Source organism: Mirounga angustirostris, unplaced genomic scaffold, assembly GCF_029215605.1.
Source record: "Mirounga angustirostris isolate CCGP_5_RB_7025 unplaced genomic scaffold, mMirAng1.0.hap1 SCAF_10, whole genome shotgun sequence".
In the NCBI taxonomy this organism is placed as follows: Eukaryota; Metazoa; Chordata; class Mammalia; order Carnivora; family Phocidae; genus Mirounga; species Mirounga angustirostris.
The window spans coordinates 5,469,555-5,495,512 of record NW_026991718.1 but is presented as its reverse complement, the minus strand read 5'-3'; the positions used below and the strand labels follow the sequence as shown (position 1 = coordinate 5,495,512).

Below are 25,958 nucleotides of genomic sequence, written 5' to 3'. Positions count from 1 at the left end.
TGGCAGAAAAAATTAACTAAAAAAAAAACCCAACGACATATACAGCAGCTCAACTATTATAAACATATACATTTTTAAATACTGAAATGAAACAGATCAAATGGTGATGGCATTAATGTAATTTTTATTTTCTTTAGAAATTTTATTTCCTAATTTTCCAGAATGTGATACTTTGTTTTTCCTGAAGTATAATGGACATACAATATCCTATTAGTTTCAAAGTGTACCTCCTGATCCCCCTAAGTCTAGTTGCCATCCATCACCACACAAAGTTATTACAATATTACTGACTGTACTTCCTATGCTGTACATCACATCCCCAAATATATGATACTTCTGTCATTGCAAACCAGTAAGAGATTTTTATTAACCAATATCCAATGCTTCACTTGTTCTCACATCTTATAGGATCAAGTCTAATACCTCAGTAAGGCGTCCAGGATCTGGTTCTAACTACCACTCTTCTCTCTTTATACCAGCACCACTTCCTCCCAAAGCCCAGCGAAGCTGACGCAGTCAAAGTTGTCCCTACGTGCATGCTGCTCCACACACCTGCCTTTGCTCAATTTACTCCTTCCATTTTGAACACCATCCTCACATCCACTGTATCAAAGCATCGACCACTCTCTCCAGAGTACAACCATTACCATTTTCTGTCTAACATATTTCCTAACATCTCACGTCAGCCTAACCGACTCTCAGTGCCTTACTTTAGGGTCTTCATCATCTATGCTAATCAAGACTCCTTTGGGTACAAGAGACAAATTTAAACTAGCTTAAGCAAAACAGGAAATTTATCTTAAGGATACTGATTTATTTCCCATAACCACACTGTGGGAATGGTGGGCGCCACTGGACTTCAAATGCCAGTAGAATTCTCGTTCTCTATTGGCTTAATCTACTTTCATTATAGACCAACTTCCTCTACACAAATGGGAATATGGCTGCCAATTGCTATCTAGTCCCAAATCAGATAGTTTCTCAAAACAGAGAAAGCAGACTATTCTTTGTTCCCAGATTCAAAAGTCCCAGGTTGGGTCAAGTGCCAACCAGAACAAATTTACTATAGTCACAGGGTTGGGAAGGGGTTACAAGGTCACATAGTATTGGCACTGTTTCCAGAAAAGAGGAAACTGTTGTAATCTAGGCACCTGTCCTAAGAATTACTACTGTACCATCTCTCACCTGGATCAATGTGACAGTCCCCCAACTTATTCTCCTCTCTCCAGTCTTCCCCCACCTCAATCAAGTTGCCACACTGAAGCAAGAGTGATCTAAAATACGCTTCTTTTAAAATCCTTCTGTTAGTTCCCCATAAATTCACGCTGGGAGAACAAAAGATGATGGCTTTATTACTCACAAGTTGTTCAAGAGACTGAAACACTCAAAGCCTTTGAAAGCAACTGGAAAGATTCAATTCTATAATTCCCATGAAAAGCTTTGCTCTGTGCGGGGCAGTCAGGACTCAAACACAATTCTGGATTATGATGGTGAAGATTTGCAGATCCTTCACAATCTGGACCCATCTTACCATTCCAGTCTCATCTCTGTCTCCCCTCCCAGTCCCATCCCTCCCTCCCTTGACCCAAAGCTGCTTCCCTACTCACATCCACTCTTCCAGGTCCAGGCAGACTAATCTGCTTGCAACCCTTGGCTACCCCACACTTTCTTTTTTTAGGCCTCTGCATTTACTGCCCCCTCAGCTTAGAATGCCCATCCTCCACAGATAAGCCTGGACAGTTTCTACTCATCCTTGTGGATTGGCTCTAACATTATCTTCTTCTGGAAACCTCCACTGACTGGCTGCTTACTCTAAGCTGGGCCAGTGCCCTGACTCTCAGACTCTATACCCTGTGGATACACCTAAATTTTGACTGCTCATATACCGTTTTACTCATTCTTGTCCACAACTCTAAACTCCAAGTTCTTGAGGCAAGACCCACCTTATATGTGGCATAATGCCTACAAAATTGGGGCTGAGAAAGAGAAAAGTAGTCCCCTGACTGTCAGGAACTGGCCTGGCATGCACAGTTAGACCTTGGTATTCTCATGTGAAGATAAACATGGACAGCCGAGCGACTACGTAGTGTACACCCAAGAACAATGGATGGAATGTTTAAGTAAAAAGCAAGCACTAAGACTGGAAAGTGAGGGTGGCTGGTTAGATCTGTAACTTCCTCAAGGATAAGGGCTTTCTCTCCTTTGTTCTTATATCCCCAGAACCTATCACAGGAATATACCAAGTAGAAACATCATAGGTAACTGTCAAATTGAAAAACTGCATAGGTGTACTAAACGTGCCTCTTCTGTAGGTCTTTGCCTGCCCATAGGCTCTGCTACCATCAACAGCCCTGCCTTCTACAATCAGCCATTATCAGAGATGGGCACATGATCTGGGACATGTGAATGCTCAAAAACATAAGCCGGGCCAATGAGATTCCTCTCTTTAGAACTCTTCAGAATCAGAAACCAAAGACTCAGTCATTATGGGCCATGTGCCAAATGATACAGTTCTGAGATAACCAGTCAGCAGAGAGAACCTAACAGATATGAATAGAGAAGCAACAGAACAAATGCGGCCCCTGAGAGAGAGGCAGAAGGTGAAGCTGCCTTGGATCCTGATTTCTTGCTGATTCTCATTAAGTCCTATAAATCTCCTTTTCCCTGAGGTAAAAGAGTAAGTCTCTGTTCCTTCCCTTCTAAACAGCCCTAACATAATGGCAGATAAAGCTGAGAAACACAGTTTTTGAGCAAAACACAGTTTTGAGGAAGAGGGAGATGGCACATTGGCATGATCCTAGGAAAGTTAATCTGCCAGCAGTGTGTGTGGTCCAGGATAGAAAAACACAAAGAATCAGAACTCTGGACACCAGTCAGGGAACCACCAAAACAACCCTCAGCCTCAGAAAGGGGACAGGTGGTGGGAATGAAGGAATGACAGATATGAGCTTAAACAATATAAAATCCCCCATATTTGACTTTTTAACCTACCAAAGTACCCAGAAGAGAGATTCTGGATGTAAAAATCAAAAAAACCCTAAGACTGTAGATTCAAAAAAAGGATGACAAGACGCCAAGCACAGGTGACTGAAGGAGGGTGTACCCGTTAACCAAAAAGGGAAGTCGGGACTTTTCTCTTCAGGGTTATGGCCCCCTCCCTCCTCACCACTCTGGCCACGGGGTGCTTTGGCCAGGCTGAACTTGAGGTGTTCCAAAAAAGCTGGATTGGTTAATCCACCCAGTATTTGTAAAAGCAGATCTGGAGATCATTCACACAAAGCACGCAGAACAAGGATTCTCAAACCTGTGTGCACCGGAGCCACCTGGCAAGTCTGTCAAATACAAATATCCCTTGGCTTCTCCGCCAAAGAATCCCACCCGGTAGATCTGGGGTGGGCCCAGAACTGACATTCTAACAAGCACCCCAAAAGGATTCTGATGAGAGTCTCCACGCGACTAAAGCTAGAGAACAAAGAACACAACCCGGCCGCAGCATTTCCCCCCCTTGGCTCGCCATCAGCTCCCGAAGGTGCTTTAAACATTTTTAGATGTTCAGTCCTCGGTGTTGTCAAAGCGTGGGCGATGACAAAACATCAGAATCACCCCTTGGGATCGGAAGGAGTGATTCCAGAGCCACACCCCAGGCCAGCTGAATGGGAATTTCTGAGGGCCAGCGCCCCTAGCGGCCAAAGAGATGCTTCCACACACAGTTATTAGTAAGAACCTAGTCTTCATCGGTTTAAACCTTTCTCTGTGTCAAGACAACTTGAAAGAAAAATAATCCAATGTTGCTGGCTGGCAAAGAAATCGTTTCCCTATAAATAAATCATGGAAGCATCGTAATCAACGCCTTGCTGATATTTTGCCAGGCACTCAAAGGCCTGCACAGGGCAATGGAGAAATGAAGGCCGGTAAGGAAGCAAAGGAAGAAAACTAACCACCTCGCCCTTGGAGGCCTGGGGAAAGAAACCTGGAACACCTGCCTTAAGGCGGGTCCCGAGATGGAGGCTGTGCCAACGGAGGCCACACAAGAGAAAACAGTTCCACTGAGGCCCCTGCTCCCCACCCCCACACCATCCCACCCGCCCCACCCCCCAAGCCAAGCACCTCTCCGCCGGCCGACAGCCTGACCACGGCAGACTCCACGTCTGAGAGCTTCCCGCCGCCCCAGCCGGCGCGGCCTCTCCGAAAAGCCCGACCTCGAGCTCCCCCGGCGCCCAGCCGCGGGCCCCCACACCCGGCCTCGCCCTCTCCGCGCTCGGCCGCGGCCCTGCCACACCCGGCCTCGCCCCCTCCCCCTCCGGCCGCCGCCCCGCCAACACTCGGCCTCGCCCCCTCCCCAGCCACCCGCTCCTCACCCGGCCGCGGGCCCCCACACCCGGCCTCGCCCGCTCCTCACCCGGCCGCGGGCCCTCCACACTCGGCCTTCCCAGCCAGGCTCCCGGCCTCGCCCCCTCCCCGCCGGGCCTCGCCCCCACCTCCTCCCCCGTCATCCCCCGAGGCCGACCATCGCACTGACCGTCTCACAATCCGGCCTAAGGACCGCGCGCGCAGCTCGAATAGAAAGGGCCTGCTTCGCCGCAGGCGCAGTCAGAAGACGGGAAAGGGAGAGACGGCGGCTTCCAGCGCTTCGCCCTCACCCAACCCGGCGGCCATTTTCCTCCCTCTCCTCAAACTGACAGATCACGTGGCAGCTGGCGGCAGGGCGGGGCTGCAGGTGGCCACGCCCCCGGAGGGCGGGGGAGCCCGAAAGCAGCAGGAAGCGGCGGGCGAGGTGGGTGTGGTCCAGGGTCAGCGAATCCCCCGACCCAGCGGCCCTCCGCCCCCTCCCTGTGGGCGCCAAATGGGTGTATTTTTGCCAAGTGCCACGGGCAATATTTTCTTCCTTGTCAGTGTCACTCTTTCTATTATAGTTAATTTATAATCCCTGTTCACCATTGTAATCAAAATTCAGGCAGAGAAATAAACCCAATTATAACTTCAGAAGACATTGCTAATACATTGCCAACTAAGGCCCGCTCAAGTCTCTTCCTCCGGACCCCAGAGGCCAGGTGTCCCCCCACCCTGTCCGAGCGCCTGTGGGTCTGTATCTATCCTGGTCTTCCAGAGAGCCCACCTCCTCCCTGCCCGGCTCCCCGGGCCCCTGGGCAGCCCCGGCCAGCCGGCCGTCTGGCCTCCACCTGGTCTGGGCTGAAGGTACCTGGGACTTGCCCGAGGCCAAAAACGATGGACAGCTTTCAACTCGCGTCCTGCTGTGGACTCCTTTCCAGACTCCCTCCTGGAAATGTCCTGCTCCCTGGGCGTCTGTGACTCCCATTCTCCGAGTTACGTTCCCATTTCTCTGGCTGCTACTCTCAGATTCCACCTCCCGTCCTTCAACTGTTGAAGTTTCCAGAGTTCAACGCAAAGCTGAGCTCTTCGCCCCCGCACCCAATGTGATCGTTCTCCTGTGCTGGTCCGGTCTGGGGACCCGGCTCCTGCTCCCATCCACCGAGACCGAGACCGGAATTGGGAAGTCGTTTTATGCAGCTCTCCCTCCCCTCCCCAAGGTCATCCTATCAGCCACTTCATCAACCCCGATTTAATGGCTGCAGAAACTCCCCACCAGGATTATCCCAAGAGCCCCCAACTCTCTCCCTGCCTCTGCTGGTGCCCCACTAACTGGTTCTCCAGGAGATTGCTCCCTTGGGTCACTTCTTTGATTAAATTCCTCAGCAGCCTTCCATTTCCATAGAATAAATGACCAAAGAGTACTTGCCCCTGTCAGACTTCCTGCCATTGCTTTGTTCATTACTCTCCTCCTATCCTGCCCCCACCCCCAGGATGGCAAGTATTTACAGTTCCTGGAACATTGGGCCATACTCGGTCTCATCTCCATTCTTCGCACAGTGTTGTTTAGTCCCCGAGATGTTCTTCCCTGTCTCTTTGTCCAGCTGATTCCAAGGGATGCAACTGAAGTGGTCCCCAATTTTGTGTAGCTTCCCGGTTGACCTCAAGCATAGGTGGTCAGTCCATCCACTGTATCCACCTTCATACGCCATAGTGCCTAGAGGTACTGAGAGAGCTTGTGTTAAAGCATATTTAACCTGTTTACCTGTCTTCCCCCTACTCTAAGGTTCACTCCATCCCTATCCCACACCAACTCCCTTACCCTGTTTGGAACAGTGTTTGGCCTTAGTAAGCCAATAAGGAAGAAACTACACTATTTACAACCCTTTCATATGATTTGGGGTACTGCCTCCTTGTCTCATGCATGTCTCGCCAACATCTGACAGAGCCATACTCTTCATTGGCTTTTTCCGGGAGTTGCCAGATTGATCCACTGGGAAATACTTTTCAATGGTCCCCAACCTTGGCACATCAGAACCATCCATGGACCTTCTTAAAAACTAAGACCATGCTCGGGGATTTAAAAATATCTCCCCAGCTGATTCCAATGACATACCATTCTCAGACTTGGGTTTGAGTCCCATTGTGTCCAAATCAGTGATTTCAATACGAACATACTGTTTTCATGTCTAATAATTTTTTGAGGGCCTACACAGGATAGCAGGTGACGTTTTAGTAACCACTGATTGTAAAAGTGACATGGGAATAGGAATTTGTGGTTTCATAGGGATCTGTAGCCCCAGAATGGCAATCTGCACTCTGAACATAATGTACTGAGTAGTCAGCAAGGCATTTGGCAGGTTTTCTTGATGAGTGTGGGGACACAAAGTGAAAATGTGGATTGGTCAAAAGGCACTGAAGATCTTGCGGAATTGTGGTGGCTAGTGAAATGGTGACTCAGGGAGATGGGGTTCTTCAATCTTGGCGTGCCTTCGCCTGAGGGACACCATTGTGAGAGGAGCTGCTCCCATGATAATCCCTACCTCACACTGCTCCCCCCAGCCCCTGCACCCCATAATTTTTGCAAGTGCAGCAGCATTGCTTGGTTAGTGCAACCGCCCCTCCACAGAAAGCCCAGGGGCTTCTGCATCAGCTGACCTCTGCCCACCATGTGTGAGCCATGCTGAGTGACAGTGAACCAGCTCACCGGTAAGCCTCTCTCAGGGGAAATTGGAATATACAGCAGTAAGCAAGATAGGGGAGGTGGGGCAGGAAGCTGTCGTTCTCCAGCTTCGGTGGTCCCAAGCCCCTCTGCACTGCAGTGGGGAGTTCTCATTTAAGAGCCTTGCAAATCCCATTCTAGAAGTGGGACATTCAGTCCCAGATGTTGAAAAGACAATTGCTTTTGCTACTTAAACCTCCTCCCCTCCTCCTCTCCCCAAATAAAAATCCCTGAAGATACTCCATGTACAAGTTGTTCTTTTAGGGATATTTAAAAAAAAAAAAAAAAAAAAAAAAAACAGTCCAGATAACCACCTAGAAAAAAGCTACTGGAAACAGGCTTTACTCCAGCCCACATTTTAATGGAGGATGAGGAGGGTCAGATTCCAAGGATGGCAGAGTGGGAAGAAAGAGAAGCAATGAAGGAGAGAAAAGATTCACTAAGTAGGGTTTCCCCTCCATCTCAGGTCTGACCCGGGGAAGGAAGAAACCTGAGGAAGGGTTTTAGTGTTATAACAGGCCAAGCATTTAATTACCAAAATGAGAGCTTTTACTGACTAAAAGTGACTAGATACGATCTAAGAGTGAAGAGAAAAGTTATGAAATGATGAACCCTACTGGAAATTTCATCCAGGGGTGGGAAGCAAGAAATAGCCAAGGAGCATTTACAGGTGCAGTCCTGAGGAACAATAAGTTACTTTATAATCCCACTGTAGCCCATTCTCTTCTATCAACATAATGGTTACCTTTAGGAAATTATTATCTATTTTGATAATGAATATTTCCTAACTCATGCCAAATGCTGTTTATCCCTTTCATACTCAAGGACTCTAACACTCCTATCTTGCCACAATGTAACTATTGCAAAATAGAAGTGAAATGCCTTCTCCTCAACTTTCTTCCAAACTTCCCTCTCTTTTCACTTTCCTTGGTCTTTCTGCAGTTTGTACAGCTTGCCTAAATCTTTCTGGGAAACTCATCCTAAGGGCTTTCTTGCTTCAGCAGAAACACTTAAATCACTCCAAGAGTTTGGCTTTTCTACTTGTCATGTGCTATTATGTGGAAGGAAAACTAGGAGTTTTCTTTCCATCCCTCACCACTCTCCCCATTGACACTGTAATTTTAATCACCCTTTCATCTTTTTTAACAGTATCAGCATATGGGGATGAAGATTTCAGCAGTCCAATCTCCTTACATGGCTTCAATTTCCTTGTATATTAGATTTTCCATAGAAATCTTAAAAAGTTATGGGGCTCCTGGGTGGCTCAGTCAGTTAAGCATCTGACTCTTGGTTTCTGCTCAGGTCATGATCTTAGGGTCCTGGGATCAAGCTGCCCTTGGGCTCTGAGCTCAGTGGGGAGTCTGCTTGTCCCTCTCCCTCTCCCCTCTGCTCTCCCCCCACTCAGGCTCACATTCTCTCTCTCTCTCCTTAAAATAAATAAATGAATAAAAATCTTTTTAAAGGGGCGCCTGGGTGGTTCAGTCGTTAAGCGTCTGCTTTCAGCTCAGGTCATGATCCCAGGGTCCTGGGATCGAGCCCCGCGTCGGGCTCCCTGCTCAGCGGGAAGTCTGCTTCTCCCTTCCCCACTCCCCCTGCTTGTGTTCCCTCTCTTGCTGTGTCTCTCTCTGTCAAATAAATAAATAAAATCTTAAAAAAAAAAAAACTTAAAAAAATCTTACATTACACACTATCTTGCTTTTAAAATAGCTTTCCTCTGATTATAAAAAGGAACATGTGTTCATTATGAAGAATTTGTAAAATACAAAAAATTTGAAGAGGTATCTCCCCTAATCTCACCACATAGAATTCTCTAACTTTTCTAACAGATTTGAAGTAAAAACTTTATTGACCAGTCATTACTTTAAACATCCATTACTGAAAAGCAGCAGGGGAACAGGGATGCTCCTGAGATGCCATTTTTCTGCCTTAATTAATGATGGTGTGACTATCACTTCTCTAGGTATCTTTGCCAGCGTCCTCCCTGACCAGTTTGATTAGTATGTTCCTTCTGCATTAACACACACACACACACACACACACACACACACACACACACACACACACACACGAAAGTTTCCTTCACCCTAGGATGACACCGGAAAGAGAAGGAACATAAGACCCTATGCTCAGATGGGCTGGGGAGAGAGAGGGAGAGACAGGGAGGGGAAAACTGGAGGAAAGAAAGTTGTAACAGAGTTAATTATCAGTTCACATGAAAAAGACTGAGTTTTAGTTGTTTGCAGCTCAACTAAAGTCAAACAAGGCTACCAGCAAGGCCGACACATTACCATGTTGCCAACCTAGGAGGTTGACTTAAAGAGACAACAGGAAGAAGGAAAGAAAGACATTTTTTATTCTTTTCTTTTAAAGATTTTTTTAAAAAGATTTTATTTTAGAGATAGAGAGCGAGCCAGAGGGGCGGGGGGGAGAAGCAGAGGGAGAGGGACAAGCAGACTCTGTGCTTGAGCGCAGAGCCTGACTTGGGGCTCCATCCCAGGACTGAGATCATGACCTGAGCAGAAGGCAGTTGCTTAACCAACAGAGCCACCCAGGTGCCCCGGAAAGAGAGAAATTAAGGATGCAGTTAATATGCAGATCAAATAAGCTGCATGTTCACTGAACCCACTCCAACCCATAAAAACAGAAAATAAGTCGTCAAGCTACATTTATATGTGTATTTGAGGCAGTAAAGAGAGTAAGTCACATGTACTTCTCTTCCATTATACTTGTGCACAGGCTTTTCCTGAAAGTAATTTTCCTTCAGGGGCACAGGTAGGTCATAAACAGATAAAATTAATGAAAACTTTGATTAACTTTTATCAAGAATAACAGAAAAGTAGACAATAGGATGATTCAAAATACATCCAATATAAGGAAACAGCCCGAATGACTATCATCTGACTTTCTGAATCAGTTTGCTCAGGGAGAAACTGACTAATGATGAAGAACTACGGAATTTTATTCCAATAATCATGTGTCCCTGACATTTTATTCCATTAGGAATTTGGACCCATAAACAACAGTGTGGGTAGATATTTTTAGTATACGACGGTGGTCCTTTTTGGTGGAAGTTCCCGTATGAATGGCTAAGCCATCCAGACCTCATGCTGCCACAGTGATTGAATGGAAGTTTCTTTTGTCTAGAGTATAGCATTTCAATATTATGTTTTTCTCTTGAATAAATTTTGGCAGGAGAGAACTTCCTTTTTGGCCAGGTATAGATCTTCCACTTACAATTTTACACGTCTAATGATTGAAAGAACATTTCAAATGCTAGCACGAGAAGCCCAGGAGGCTGGCTTTAGGCGGGCCCAGGCTCATGCCTCGGCCCCAGAGAGAAGTAGCTCATCTTTGAATGCTTAGCATTCATCATTATTCCTGGCACATAGTATAAGCTCATGGAACATTTCCTGACTGGCGACAATGAGGCCGTATCCTGATGATGAAACCAGAGTTAGCTAGGCAGGACGGGGCTGGTGGTGGGGGATATGGTATGGAGGGGACTTCTGGGTAAGGGAACAGCAGGTAGAAAGGCAGGAGAGAGAAACTGGAGAAAGTATAATTATCCAACATGGCTGGAACATTACAAAGGTGAGTGCCTTAGTCCATTCAGACTGTTTAACAAAGTACCATAGACTAGGTGCCTTATAACCAACAGAAACTTATTTCTCACAGTTCTGTAGGTTGGAAGTTTAAGATCGGGGTGCCAGCTTGGTCAAGTTCAGTGAGAGGCCCTCTTGCAAGTTGCAGTCTGCCAACATTTACACCATGTCCTCCGTGATGGAAGGGGCAACGGAGCTTTCTGGGGTCTCTTTTATAAGGGCACTAATCGCAATTTGAGGGTCCCACCCCCATGACCTGAATACCTCCCAAAGGCCCCACCTCCTCACACCATCCCCCTGGGGTTAGGATTCCAACATGAATCTCATGGGGGACACATTCCGTCCATAGCAGTTCGTGTGTATTGTCAGGGGTGTAAATCAGGAGAGAAAAGCACCAAGAAGGATGAGCAGGGGTTATTAGATCACAGATTTTATGCCATAGTTAAGCGTTTGAACTTATCAGAAAGGTTTTGGCCAACAGTTTCCTTCTTGAAGCAGGAAAATGAAACATGTTGATTTTGGAGATGGCTCAAGGCTGCACATTAGAGAATGGGTTGAAGACATGCCCAGAGGGTACAAGGCAAGCACAGTTACGAACTAGGTGAGAAGTGAGGGGGCAGGGGCAGCAGAGAGTCCGTTAGTTGTACAGGAGGTGGGACATGAGGAAGTCTCAGTGGGTAAGGAAGGCTAAGGGTGGTGCACAGTTTCTGACCTGGGTAACCATGCCATGCCATAGCTAGAAAGACAGGCACTACGAGAGGAATCACAAGTTCTTGGGTGGTGAAACTAGATGATGAGCTTGATGTCCTAAATTTGGGGTGCCTGTGAGTTTTAGGTGCAGAAGGTAGGATGGACATTGAAGAAGTAGGCGAACAGTCAGGCGTGTGACCAGGGAATCCGGCGTGGCGTCTTCGCAAACAGTGATCATCCAGAGGCAGCAGGAGAAGCAAGTAAGGACAGTTTAACAGAAGGAGAGAAAAGATCTCAAGAAGACAGAGGTCAACAGAGCCAAATGCTGTGAAGAGCACGTGATACAAAAAGGGAAAACTAACCACCACAATTCAGCACCAGAGGTCAAAACTGACCTTATACGGTGTTCAGTAGAGGGCTGGGTCAGGTAAGGAAGCAGAGGGCCTGTGTTGACTTTTAAGAAGCTTTATTGTACAGCTGTGGATTGTAGGATGGCTTTCTAGTACTTGTCTGTTTGGGGTTTTTTTTTTTGGATGGGAGTTTAATCCTATAAGGCAAGGTGTTTATCACATTCTTCCTGAGGCAGATGATTCATGAATTTAAAAGTGAAGTGACAAAACAGGAACTCAGCTTCTTGAGGGACTGGTGGCCCCCTTGGCCAGCTGGAGGGGACTCATCTTCTCACCAGTCCTTGGTCTCCGGGTGGTGGGCAGCTGCCTTCCCCATTGATGGTATGAATAGCTCGGATCTTAGGGTACTCTCATACTCACCCTGACAAAAGGGATAGCAACCAGTGGTGGCCTCCCTCGACTGGACACAGTGCGCCCCCTTCTGCCCTGGCTGGCAGATCAGGACCTGCCTTTCTGTGGACCGTGCGTCTCAGCCTGTGCTAACGGACGCCATTGGTCTTGCTCTGAAGGATGGGACAAAGAAAAGATAACATGAGCACAAAACAAGGCATATTTGAAAAATAAAAGATATGTAATAAGAAAATGGAAGAGATTCTACCAGTGAGGAGAAATGCAATATTTTAATGACAGTAGCGACCTGAGCTGACATCTGGCTATAGCAACAAGCTGACTGAGCCAACACAAGCCATCTTGCTATAGACACCTAGAGCGGCCACACAAAACAGAACACAGAATTATTTTTACAGTCACACAGCTAAGTTTAAAAGAAAGGCAACCAAATGAAAAGCTGACCAAAAGAGGCTCATACTGACACAGTTGTTACTTCTGAGGGAGGGAGAAGGGAAAGGGATGCTGGCTTTATGCGCGATGTGCTTTTTATTTAAAAAAAAAAAAAAAGGCAAATTTTGAATCTAATGTGGTAAAGGCACCTATTCAATCTGAGCAGTGGGCACATGAGTGTATATTATAGTGTTCTGCAGCAGACTATATGCTTGAAATATTTTGTAAAGTTTTTTTGTTTTTAAAAAATTGTCTAAACTCAATTTTTTCCTATTACGCCTTTTTTCTGATTGGAGGGAAGATACGTTATTGTTGGGACAGTTGGCACACAGTGGATTTAACCCTGTTATTTTTCTTCTATTTGTGTTTAATACTATAAAATTCTTGACATATGCTTTTCCTCTTTCTCTAATTAATGCCCCTCCCAGGTCTTTCTCAGCCAGTGAAACACTTCCTCACAAACCCAAGCACGAGCCTCTCTGCACAGCTAGCCTGGCCTCTTCCCAAGCTCCCCACCCCCTCCTGATTCCAAAGGCCCTTTGTAAAGCCTGCCTTGAATAAAGCACTTACTGTACTACATAGTGATCATTGATTAGCTTCTTGAAGCCAAGGGCAGTGGTTTATTTTGTAGCTACCCAGCACATGGGTAGGGACTCATCAAATAATTGTGGGATGAATAGTTCAAAGAAAAAAGATGAAACACATTACGAGGTCCATCTATATAAAATAGGGGGCCTGCCTTACTGTGAAGCCAATTAAGTACCCACGCTGTCGTGCTTGTCAGGGTAAATACGCATAAGGGATGCGCCGGCAGGCAGTTCGGGCCGCTGTGTCCGTACTGCTCTTGGTCATGGCCCAATTTCAGCACGGCCCTGAATCTCAAAATGGGGTCATTAAATCTGCCATCACAGTCTAAGGTCTTCCAGTGAGAAAGCACCAAGACGGGATTTACTTGGACGTGTTCAGCCTACCGTCTTTGTACAACAGTACAAATTAATGGAGGATTCTTCACAACAGTTCACAGCAGAGTCTAGAAGAGCCTCTGGAAGCACATTCCATGGTTCCCTTGAGTTTGAAATCATGACACAGGAACCTAGTGGGACTGACTCTCTGTGCTCTGCTATAGATACCATATATGGATGTAAGGGTTTGGTTTTGTTTTTTAAAGTATGCTCTACGCCCAACATGGGGCTTGAACTCACGACCCCGGGATCAAGAGTCACACGTTCTACCGACTGAGCCAGCCAGGCACCCCTTATTTAAGGTTGTCTGAATTGCCTTCCAAAGTATTTACAATGTGACTACAGTTTGTTTTAAATAATTTTTAAGCAGTTAAAGAGAAAATGACTCCTTAGAATATTATCATCATATTGAAGAATCCTTCAGTAAAAACCGAGCATCTCACCTCTCATGATGTGACAGGCCCGGTATTCAGTCCTAGAGATGGAATTTAAAGCCTCTGGAATTAGCAAACACGCACACACGCACACGTATTTTTAAACTACAGTTTAATCATTTTTAAAGACACACAAATTAGAAAAGAACATTTATATATAAGTTAAAAACATCTTTAAAACCCAGCAATAAGCCAGCAGCGCAGCGCTGAGGACACAGGTTGGAAACGAGCAGTCATGGAATTATCACATCACAGGCTAACTGACACAGTGGTAGCTTAAATTTAGAACCATACAACAAGAACTAATTTATGGATCTGTTGAAAAATAACACTTATTTAAAAAAATATTTCGGAATAATAAAAACAAAAAAAGCACAGAACACCACGTGCTAGTCTCACCCAGGGAAGGCTGACGAGCGCTGTGAAGACCGGCTGCCAGAACTGGGGCCCTCCTCATGTTCGGGTGACACGGTCCAACCCCTGCTGGGCAGAGATCACCATTCGGCTCTCAGAGGAAGGCAGGAATGAACTCCCACAGTCTCACTCTGCATGTGGAAGGGTTTCTCTTGTGTCACCTGAATTATTTTTTTACTTTCATTCCTACTGCTTTCTAGGGTACCCTTCTGGTTTGGAGAGGCGGTCGCGCCCAGGGGACAGGGATGCAGACCGGCTTGGGACATGTTTGGGTGGGATGTCAGATTCCTTTCTCCTTGGGACAAAAAGTCAGGGGCAAGTGTACTTTGTGGACAAATCTGCATATACAGAACCAATACTTCAAATTGGGAAGAGGCCTATTTTATAAGTCTGTCAAACTCTTTACATGTGTTTGTCCTTTAGCAGGAAAGGACAAAAACGGATATTACCAAATTAGTTTCTCCAAGTAGTTACCCCAAAATAGAGACTGGGCAGGATACAGTCATTTCTGACTCCTGTCAAAGGCAGCCAGTCACTTTTTCCATCTCAAACATGTATTAGGAAAATGGTTTGTCATTCTACTGATGTTGCTCTGTATCTTTCAGTTTTTCATTACATTTCCATTTCTTTTTACAGTAGCAAAATCTGATAAAACATGAATGGAGAGGTGGCTATGCATCATTGAGTAAGCTTTAGACCGTGATTTTGTATGGACCTTTATACTATTCTTTATAGAACTATACAGTCTTGGGGGTTTTTTTTTGTTTTTGCTTTATAAAAGTTTTACTAGAAGAAGACGAGTATAATTAGTTTAAAAGGCAAGACAAATTAGTCAGCATAAAAGTGTGTCTTCAGGCCAGAAAATTGTCCCAATCAATGGCCTATGGAGCTTGTCCATTGTTTACTGGGGTTTTCATATGAAAAATCTATTAAATATTATTTTAAAACATATAAAAACATTAATAAGCAGCCTACCAATTAAAATGTAATTGGCTGCATCCTCTGTACAACGAGAGCCTCAAAAACAGCTTAGTCATTGATCTTAAGAGCATTCCTACAAAATAACCGACGTGGAAAATTTCATTTTAAATTTTCTTCTGTAATGAGAGTTGGTATGAATTGATTTGGCCACACGGTGCTGCAGAAACACACTGTGCAGACCCTCGACAGGCTGATCTTTCAAACCCAAGTTTCAGGTGCAACTTAGCAAATCTTTTCCTTGAGCATCAGGAGCGCCCATGCACTGATACAAACCCACTTTTACAAGGACAGCTGCGGAAAGCAGAACTTTCTGCATCTCAGATTCTTGTAGAAATCATCAGCCATTTATTAAATGTACACCGGGTTCAGAGTAAGAGTTTAATAAGGTACTTGAGGGCAGTTAAGATTATATTTCACAGTGTTATGTAGAACTCCACACCTATGTTAAATCTGATGTACTCAATTTCAGCCAGGATAGACGACTGGTGGCTGAATAAAACTCCATAAAATACTGGTTTATATTTAAAACTCCAGACAAATCCTTCCTTGACACAATAACAGGCACCATTCCGAAACAATTATTTTCTCCAGTAATTTTTTCTTTCAATTATAATGTAGAACTCTTACAGTTAATTATCTAACAATTTTAAAGTTTGTAACAAGGAAACAAAAAAGTATAAATGTCCAGAGCTGTTCATGAATATGCAGATTAAAACTTACAAGGTATGAATTTTAAATAGGAAAGATTTTTCTTTGTCCTAAATGTAATCTAGTCCTTAAATTAAAAAAGTGTAAGTTTTGTAATTATTTGTATGGCAAAATTTTAATGTAATTTCTTTTGTAGTTTAAAATGTGTAACTAAATGAAATGTGCCTTAACTATCTTTGAATGAAATAATATTTGAGAAGTTAAATAAGGTAAACCCTGTCCAGTAAACTTGGTGGTTTGTACTAACATTTTCTAGCATAGAGCACCTTCAATTTCACCTAGCACAACCAACCAAACAAGCAGAAAAAGCAAAAGGAAAACATGTTTCCTTCAACAGAGACTATTTCATCATCAAAGATGCACTTTAAGGGCTATATTCAGTGAAAATGGATGCTGCCACACCTTCTGATTTAACAGAGTGGAAGGTGTTCCTCTGTTGCCAAGAAAACCTTTTGAAAAGTCAGGGCTTTGAGCTCAAGTAATAAGAGTTTTTTTTTTTACTTGATGGTGAATCTGCCCTTGTCCATGACTCTTGCAGATCTTGCTAATGGCTCCCACAGATTACAAACACAATTGGTCATAAACTTTTGGAACTGATCCTTTAACTTCCTATTAAAGAACTTCCATCTAGAGGACAGGTGACTTGCCCAAATCCTAACTCATTAATAACAGAGCCAGATGAACATCCGGGTCTCCTCCCAGGACAATCAGTGCTTCAATGTGAGTTACCTTTATTGTTTAGAACCATCCTTTTTACCGCACATTTTTCTAAAAACTGGCATCTGTGGAAATGTCACACATGGCGGGAGTCAATGACAAAAACACTCTTTAACCAAAAGTATGGTGGTGGCTGGACATTGCAGAAGCCAAATAAACCTTCTCTAATAGGCTGGATGTTTTAGAAGCCAAGAAAATTTCCCCAATTACCCTGAGTTCCAATAAAAATGCTTATTTTAAAAAACTGAGACTGCTACTTAGAAAATGGTGATAGCTGAGATACATCAAATTAACTGTTACTGTTTCAAAAAAATGAAACTGAGGGAAGAATAATTATTTTTGTTTAATTTTTTTTCCCTGAGTAGTATAATAATGGATCAAGAGTTTAAGTATGATGGTCATTGATCATCTCTGGAGTAGTTTCATGACAACCGAAGAGTTGAGAAATAATAGAAATATGTACTGCATCTTGTTCTGTTGATCAAAAAAGAAGAAACACATAGTACAACGAATCCCTTTATACTTAGCAGTACGTGGAGGGAGACAGACCAGTTTTCAAATCTCCTACTGTAAGCAGAAGTGAAGCATTAATCCTTATAACACTCCATCCAAGCAGATATATTCTTTCATAGAGTACAAAGAGTTTCTTCTTGAGGAGAAAAGTCAAGCTGAGAATTAGAATTATTTTAGTTTTTCTTCTAGATTACACATTTATGGTTATAATTTCTCCAAAATTAGACAAAAGCTATCCAAAAACCCTTTCATACAAAATTAAAAAAAAACAAAAAACAAAAAACCTAGTTGATCCAAGGGGATGAAAATCAGTCAAACTGTAGAGATAATGTATCATCTTCAGAGCAACTGGAGAACTCTTAGTCATCTTGCTGTCTGCATGACAGCTCTAAGAGTACATTCATCAAGCAAGAAACAGGTAACAGTGATTTTAGGTTTACAGACTAAGAAATGACATAAGTAATAGAAATAAATAGGGATGATTTATAAATGGCCAGATGGGCTGAAAAAAAGTTTTATTAAGCTTTCTTGTTTTCACTTATGACATGCCTAGACTTGTCCTTTAAACTCTAAATTTGTTTACATTTTTTAAAAATAGTGATCAGATTCTCTGCAGCATTAATTAAACTGAGGAGACCTTTTGGGGACAGATACTTTCCATGATTATTCTTTTCTATCCTCTCACATTACACAGCTAGCTTAATTTCAATGCATGGGAAAACAGAGAAAATTTATTTAGCTATCCATCCTTTTCTGGGAAGTTAATGGGGCATGGCTAACCTCAGCAGGTAGAAAAAATTTACCTTTAGAAAAATAAAAACATTTTATGTAAACAAAGACTAGGATATTTCTAACATTCTACAAAGATACACTGATATTTTTGCTGATTAAGACCTCAAAAGTTCCAAGTACATTTGCTGTTCCTTTCTCCTTTAAATGAAAAACTGCACAGCTTAAGCCAGAGAGTGGTTCTGCCCTAACTTCATCTGCAAACTTATTCGCGACAAAAATATAAAAGACTCACCAGAGATAGACGATTTGCATTTCATTAAAAATCTAAGGCAAAAAAGAAAACAAACTGGTCAAATAAAGGTGAAATCCAATAAAAGATTGGTCAAATGAAGGTGGAGTCAGAAGGCCCTGCCCACCCTCCTCTCTCCCAGCCCATGATCCCAGGATTTGGGATTTACTACCTATGGCTAAAGCCCGGATGGGATTAAAGGAGACATCCGGTAATTGGAGGTGAGATTAATTGTGGTGAAAATGGCCTAGAGGATAAGAGCACACTTTGCTACTTTCAGAATCTAAAACTCATTAAAGAGAGTTAAGAGCAGGGGCGCCTGGGTGGCTCAGTCGTTAAGCATCTGCCTTCAGCTCAGGTCATGATCCCAGGGTCCTGGGATCGGGGACCCCCACTGGACTCCCTGATCTGCCTGCTTCTCCCTCTCCTACTCCGCCTGCTTGGATTCCCTCTCTCGCTGTCTCTCTCTCTGTCAAATAAATAATAATTTTAAAAAAAGAGTTAAAGCAAAATTTTAATGTGAGAATTTAAGAGTTTAGAAATTAATTTCTTTGGGGGCGCCTGGGTGGCTCAGTTGGTTAAGCGACTGCCTTCGGCTCAGGTCATGATCCTGGAGTCCCGGGATCGAGTCCCGCATCGGGCTCCCTGCTCGGCAGGGAGTCTGCTTCTCCCTCTGACCCTCCTCCTTCTCATGCTCTCTGTCTCTCATTCTCTCTCTCTCAAATAAATAAATAAAATCTTTAAAAAAAAATTAATTTCTTTGATTCTCTAAACATGAGGGTCAGACCCAATGACTGTAAGCTTTCATTTCTCTAAGACTTTCCCAATTATGAGTTACGCTGTCAAGGATAAGGAAGTGATTAGACAGATGGTCACCTTACTCCGTGATTTCTCCTTCATAGCCCTTGTGCAATCTACCACGATTATTTTCATAATCCCTCTATAATTCTATATAAATTATGCTTGGTAAGTTTCATTTAAAAGTCCAACATATTAAGGAATCATTACACGTTTATGTCTTTACAGAATCACAAAGAACTCAGAGAAAGAACTGCTGAGCAACTGTGCACTGTCCCACCCAGCCTTGCCACGGCTCCAGCCCCGGTCCATGTGGTGCTTCCTTCATTCATGCCTTCCTTCGTCATCTTCTCTTGCTCAGTTTTCTTTCTTTCTTTTTTTTTTTTTAAGAAAATAAGCTTAAAATATCACATTACCAACCTTTAATTATGTTGAAGAAATTCTTCCTTGATGGGCTCTGACTGACACAAAGTAATTAAACTCTCCAGGACAACAAGCTACCCATAATTTGGCATCCATTAACTGTTTACAGTTTCGCTACGTACTATAGTCATTTGAGATACTTTAAGAAAACCCTTCAAATACTGAGATGTTTATTGCATTTTTAAAGTGTCCACAATCTTAAATATCCTGTTTGAAATTCCTCCAGAATTCCTTTACAGCACATGACATCAAATATTGAAATAGTGTTCTCACAATATTACACTTGAAAATACCATTTAGGAACAATATTTTAGGAAATAGAGGGTTTAAGGCAAGACATTCATTTGGAAAAGGTAATTTCGCTCAATCATCTAGATCGACAGGGTTAGTTTTCCACCTCTTCAGTGCCTTAGGATACGCAACATACATTCAGCAACAGGGCACATGTATGACCCTACGGACATCTGCTGAGGTCCTGAGTGCCCATTGAAATAATGGAAATATTTTTATATAAGGCGTGACCCACAGGGACATGGCATGGGAGAGGTTATTCACTCCATTCCCAATCTGGTATACAGGAAATTCCCCATCTAGATCCGTCCCATTTGCCCCCCTACTTCATCTTTTTCAAACGAACACAAATCCCTCGAAAAGGTGCTAAGATTGGTTTCTGTTAACAGAGACAAAATAGCCATCAGAGTGTTTTCCCCTTCATTGCTTTAATGATGAATGTCTAAAGGCTATTTCTTGATTCTGATTGCAAACATTGTTTGTTGTGGAAAAACTATTCTGTCCCAAAGAATTTTCTCTTTCATCACACTGTTTGGATCGAGACAGCTGCACATTTTCATGTGGAGTCTTTCCTCTTTGAGTTTTTTTCACCGGCAACAATAATACTAAGATACCAGCAATGTGCAGGCAGTAATACCAGGAGCTAAAAGAAAAAGGACAAAGTTTACTTTATTAAATTTTGAGAATGATTCCTTAGCAATGGCATCCTTGTCAAAATGTCACAGGCCCTGCGTAGGATGTGCATATTTACTCCATTAATTGGGCATTCCCACCCCCTCCCCTGCCCCATGACATGAAGCTCTCCAGCTCAGCAAGTGGGTATTTATAAAGCACCCTATAAACCCAGGCCACTTAAAAGCACGATACTAGATATCGTATTACATTCCTCTGTAAGGGTCATAAGTCCATGGCTACACAGAACAAAAACAAAAAGGTACTTATTGGCAGCTGCAGTGACCTGAAAATAATCTCTCAGTTCCACAGAATTGAACATTAAGAGCGAACAAAGAGGACACAGAGCTGGTCAAGACCTGAATGCTCTGGCCTCCTCTGCTGTGTATGGTCCCTAATTAAGTTACAAATATTCCAATGATGTAATAGATAATATTGCCTCTCGATGGTTGCTGTCACATAATAAAGCAAGACCATGTTATTAAAGATATTATTAGAAGCATCATTCCTGAAATCAAATATAAATCAAATGTGACCTTTTAGAGTTGTAAACTCAAGTGATTGTGAACAAAGTACCTGGGATAGAAAATCTAACCAACTGCTCAATCACATGTAAATTTATGTGATAATTTTGTGAAAAGGGGAATTTTAGCTGGAGTTCCTTGATGTCTTTCTGTAGGAGTATCGCCATATTTGGGCAACAATATTTGACCACTCTGGGCTGTCGTTCTAAATGCAAGGGTGGTGGAAACTCTATGAAAGGTGAAATTTTTGATCTTAGAGATATCACTAGACAGCGAAAGTGGAATCTGGTGGGTGAGGAAGAGAATAAAGAAAGAAATCTAACAGGGAATTCAAAACAAGAACTTCTATAATACAGAGAAGACAAAGGATCCGTGAAACGTAAAAGAATAAGAAGGGAACAAACTCAGGAAATAGAAGTAATTCAATTTTCTTTTGACCAAAGCAATTAAGAGAATTAACAATTCTTTGTAAAGGACAAGCTACACTTTTTTCTTTCTTTTTTTAAACTGCTCTGTCAGATCCCCTATGGTTCATCTTATTTCGAGTTCCCCTATCCTGTCGTTTTCGGAGTTAACCATCCGACAGCCTGAACTCCTGGTGCACAGACTTTACCGGTGCTTACTCGTAATTGTCATAAGACATATTTTGCTTCTGCTCCCAGAATATTCCCAGTGACACATAAGCCTCTGCTTGAACACACAAACTCCTACACCCTGACCCCAGAGCAGGGGTGAGCAAACTCCAGCCTGCAGGGTGCATCGAGCCTGACGTCACTGTCTTAACCGGAGGCACCATGGACCTATAACATGGTATTAGCCCTGGGTGTACAACATAATGATTCAATATATGCACATACTGCAAAACAATCACTGCGGTAAGTCTAGCTAACAGCCAAGTGTGAAAAGAACAGCCACGCTTTCCAGTTAAACGTCTGAGAGATCTGAGGCGGTGCTCGCCCCACTGACACTTCTCTGTCTAAATCACACTCCTCTGAAGGGTGAGTGGTGGGAATCATTCCATAAAAAACTTGAGACTTGCTGGTTTAAGATGAAAAGGTAACTACAGAGAGTAAGGCTGTGGTGCTATTTTTCTAAGCTATGCAATAGCAAAGAGCTCGCTCTTCAAAACAAAGTGGTTCCCGCTGGCGTCTTTGTGAGAGTGACACTTACCTGTAGAACGCGAGCGACGGGTTTATGGAGAGAAGGACGAATGGCACAACTGTGTAGCTTATTGCTATTTGAGTCACTACCCATGTTAGAACATCATACAATAATTTCAGTTGGGGAGGTTCGATGAAATAATGCCGAAAGTTACTTCTCATCTGAAATAAAGAAACAAAAATATTTGCTTTGTCTTTCACATTGTTTATAAGATCACACTGACCGTACCTGTTTCAAGGATGAGGAGTGACTGCTATTCCCAAGCTCAGCTGGCGGACGTCTACAACGGGGCCACCCCCGCGGGAGAAGTCAAGTCGGTTCAGGAAAAATGAATAGGCATGTGTGTAAAAGATACGGAGAGAGCAAAATGTGGGAATCCGGGTAAAGGGCATGTGGGAGTGCTTTGCAACTTTTCTGTAGATTTGAAGTTGTATTAAAAGTTTCTTTAAAAAGTTAAAAATAACGCTCCTTAAATCGTATTTGGTAAAGTATAGTATGTAAATAAAGGTCTGCCTGTTTTCACCTTTTCTACTACAATGAAATGAGACATCCTTCCTCTCCTTTAAGCTCTGCGTGTGTGAAAGACAGATGGGTATCATACACTGAGCTGAGGTCAAAAGACACTTAATCACAATAAATGGCAACAACGCACATTATTCTCAAGATAGGTGTTTCCTAATAACTGCTATTTAAACTTCTTTTTTTAGCTTCCAAAAAAGTAAAAACTTTTCAGTTTTGAAATGCACAAACTTAACCAAACATTATTTCCTCTTTTCTACTGTGTTCCCTGCTTTTCTTGTCTAACAGGTTCAGAGGTGAAACACAGCCCTACGGCGAGGATGCCACCGGGTTTTTCAGAAGTGACCTGCTGGATGGTTAATGGCACTCCCATAGAGAGACCATGATTCCTAGCGGCCGGATCGGACCCCAGCACCCACCACGTCTTGCCCAGCTCATGGCCACAGCAGCTACCCACCCTCTTCCCTTCCAACCATCGATGGCAAATCAGTTCTCCTGAGGCATGGCTTTTGGCATTCCACCCCCCTGCTTAAAAACCTCACCTGGCCCCCACGTACGCAGACAGAATGAGGATTAGGCCCTTTCCTAGGCTGGTGTTCAAGTTCTAGGACTACCCCTCCCTCTCCCTCCCCTGCACTCCTTTGCCCTTCCAGAATTATCTACACCTTAGGTATTCACGATGTCTCTGCTTCAACCAGATTTACTTGTCATTTCCAAACACACCGGGCACTTTCGAACTTGGTTCTGCTAATGTCATTTCCATGCCTAAAGCGTCACGTTCCACCCCCATCACACTTCACTCACTTTTGAAATAATGTTCATCTTTCAAAGCCCAAATCCAACTAAACTTTCCTAATGAGGCCACCTCGGGTCAACCCAACCGAAAGGATTTCTTTCACCTCGAAACAACTGTTACTGACTACAAAACCCACGGGATGTATGACACGTGCCTCGTGCCTTACACGCATGCACACACACGTACATACGCTAGTACCTATTCGCCCCAGTTAGACCACGAACAGCCAGAAGGCACGGCCCTTGGTTAATACGTCTCTGAGCTTTCCCTCATGTACCCCCCATGGTACCGGAAAATCGCATGAGTATCGGCTAGTTTGTTAAACGAAGGCTTCTCACCTGTAAGTGCTGTAAGAAGCCTGTTCAAACACCGTTTCTGTCCTGTTACTTGCCTCTGACTTTCGAGGACTTACACTAAATTGTCCTTCTTCTTTGTCCACCCATGTCACCAACTTAATTTCTCAACTATTTCCCAAAATACTACTCCAGGTTCCAACCAGGCCAGCACTCTAAAGAACTGTGTCCACCAGCCCAGGAACGGCCCATCCACTCTGTCTACACTGTTCATACTCCACTCTTCCTCTAAAAGAGGACTCAAACGTGACAGCTTTCAGGAAACATTTCTAAAATAAACCTACCCTTCTGATCCTCTTTATTTAACTCAGTTTTTAGCTCTCGTTCAGAAAATTCTGTCAAGACAATGAACACTTGGTGGGGCACCTCCCACGTGCCAAGTCTGCTCCTCAGATGAACCAAGCGTGGCGCCCCCGGGAGCATTCAACAAACACGCGAGGCACACGGCTCACTTCTGGCCAGGGCCCCAGACACAAGGCCTGCCTGTGGAGGGGTCCTCGCCTCCTCCACCAGCGCAAGGGGACCACCAGTGAAGTAGGAAATGGAGTTCTGGGTACTCACAGCTCGCGCTGCCAATGTCATCACCACTCCTGTCAGAAACGTCAGGTAATATCCTGGATACACCCCATGCCAAATGGCAGACAGAATGAATGTCTGGATAGTTGGACTCACGGAGGCTCGTTCGTAACAAACCCTAGAAGCCAGAAAACCATGGAGAGCCAAGGGGAGTGAGTGATCAGAGTTTAGATAGTCCACAGCGATCATTCTTTTCTTACCTGACAGGACAGAGAGTAACCAGGAAAACAGCCACCACTTAACATCAGCAATAACTTGACCTGTGACCTCAGGGAGGTGATAGCTACTAAACACTCCTACTTAACTAGGAAAATAAATTTGATTTTCGTCTTTTTATGGTATGTGTAATAGCTAAAATGAGCATTGCCAGTATTTAGAAATCTACATGACTTACCAAAATATCTTTAATATTAAAGATACTTTATTTTACTTTTTTAAAAATTTTCTTTAATGACTTTTGTTTAATTAAGAACTTTCAACTGACCTAATAACACTTCTTCCTGGCAAGTCTGGCTGTGGCTTAGACTAAAATTTCTCAGTAACAGGGTAAAGCACTCAGATGAAAATAAGATTTTCCAAAGGTATCAAATTTATTTTTTTTAAGTCATCTTTATGCATGGGGCTCAAACTCACGACCCCGAGATCAAGAGTCATGAGCTCCACTGCTGAGCCAGCCAGGTGCCCCAAAGGTGTCAAATTTAAAATACAACAGTAACAAAAATCACACAACAGATTAGCTCAGAGAATCTGCAGCCAGTGGAGAGACTGCAAGGTACCACGAAGTGACACTATTGTATGGCGGGCATTTCGAGGGGTAAAGATACTCAACTTGTCACAAAATAAAGGACATTCCCAAAACAGGCTGCTTGGCACAGAACAGTGCTTAGAGCTGTACCGTCACAGGGCAAGATTTCATAAAATAAACTCGAGGTGGAGTAACAGGTCTCACTGGGAACAAGAGGCAGAGTCACCGGGAGTTTCTGTGCAATTTCCTAACTGATGCTGCTATGCTTGGTCTGCCTGTATCTCCCCCTTGGCCGTGCGACCAACTCCTATCACAATCCCAGCACCAGCAACAGCCCCCCACCCCCCATCCCTGCTCTTCCTCCCTACAGGAAATGGTGCACGAAGGTGACGCTGCTGTTTTTTTAACAAGATCACAAACTCTCTGGCTGCAGGGGCTGGGTCTTTGTGTCGGACTCATCCTTGCATCCTGTGCCTAACATGCAAAAGCACCTGTCAAATTGAACTATTTTAAAACTGGAACTGTTCTGGAAAATCTAGGGCATCTGTACAGTGGTTGTGTAGCTACTTTGTTTTTACTTAACACACCTCCAGGGAATGAGAGTAGGAGGACACCAGCCATCTCAGACCCCGGAAAGATGCCGGGGAGAGCGCACCGAGAGGCCGGGGAGAGCTACATTCACCACTCAGGCTGAAAAGTTCTCACATCTGATAGACTCTCGCTTCAGGGGATGTTAGCAGTGTTTCCTGGGTTAACACCAAGGTCCCAATGTCACTCAACACACTGTTAATTTAGTCAAGAATCTGAACTCGGTGAA

At 43.8% G+C, this 25,958-nt stretch overlaps 2 protein-coding genes across 15 annotated transcripts in view; both read right to left on the bottom strand.

Annotated features, from left to right (window-relative positions):
- The window catches only part of KIDINS220 (kinase D interacting substrate 220), a 102,357-nt gene extending 97,663 nt beyond the window's left edge, over positions 1 to 4,694 (bottom strand). For 8 of the 9 annotated variants that reach the window (XM_045884042.3, XM_045884044.3, XM_045884045.3 and 5 more), the window contains exon 1: positions 4,520 to 4,693. The gene's annotated coding sequence lies outside the window, so the exon portion shown is untranslated. Of the gene's footprint in view, positions 1 to 4,519 lie in introns of all 9 variants that reach the window. The other variant, XM_045884050.3, reaches the window with a different exon arrangement.
- Positions 4,695 to 14,024: 9,330 nt separating this feature from the next.
- Positions 14,025 to 25,958, bottom strand: part of MBOAT2 (membrane bound O-acyltransferase domain containing 2) — a 124,021-nt gene continuing 112,087 nt past the window's right edge. For all 6 annotated transcript variants that reach the window (XM_045884051.3, XM_054509591.2, XM_054509589.2 and 3 more), the window contains 3 exons: positions 24,382 to 24,514; positions 22,162 to 22,313; positions 14,025 to 20,438 (listed from right to left, as the gene is read on the bottom strand). In XM_045884051.3, the coding sequence (XP_045740007.1) occupies positions 20,216 to 20,438; positions 22,162 to 22,313; positions 24,382 to 24,514 (508 nt within the window). In that variant the 3' untranslated portion in view covers positions 14,025 to 20,215. The remainder of the gene's footprint in view (positions 20,439 to 22,161; positions 22,314 to 24,381; positions 24,515 to 25,958) is intronic.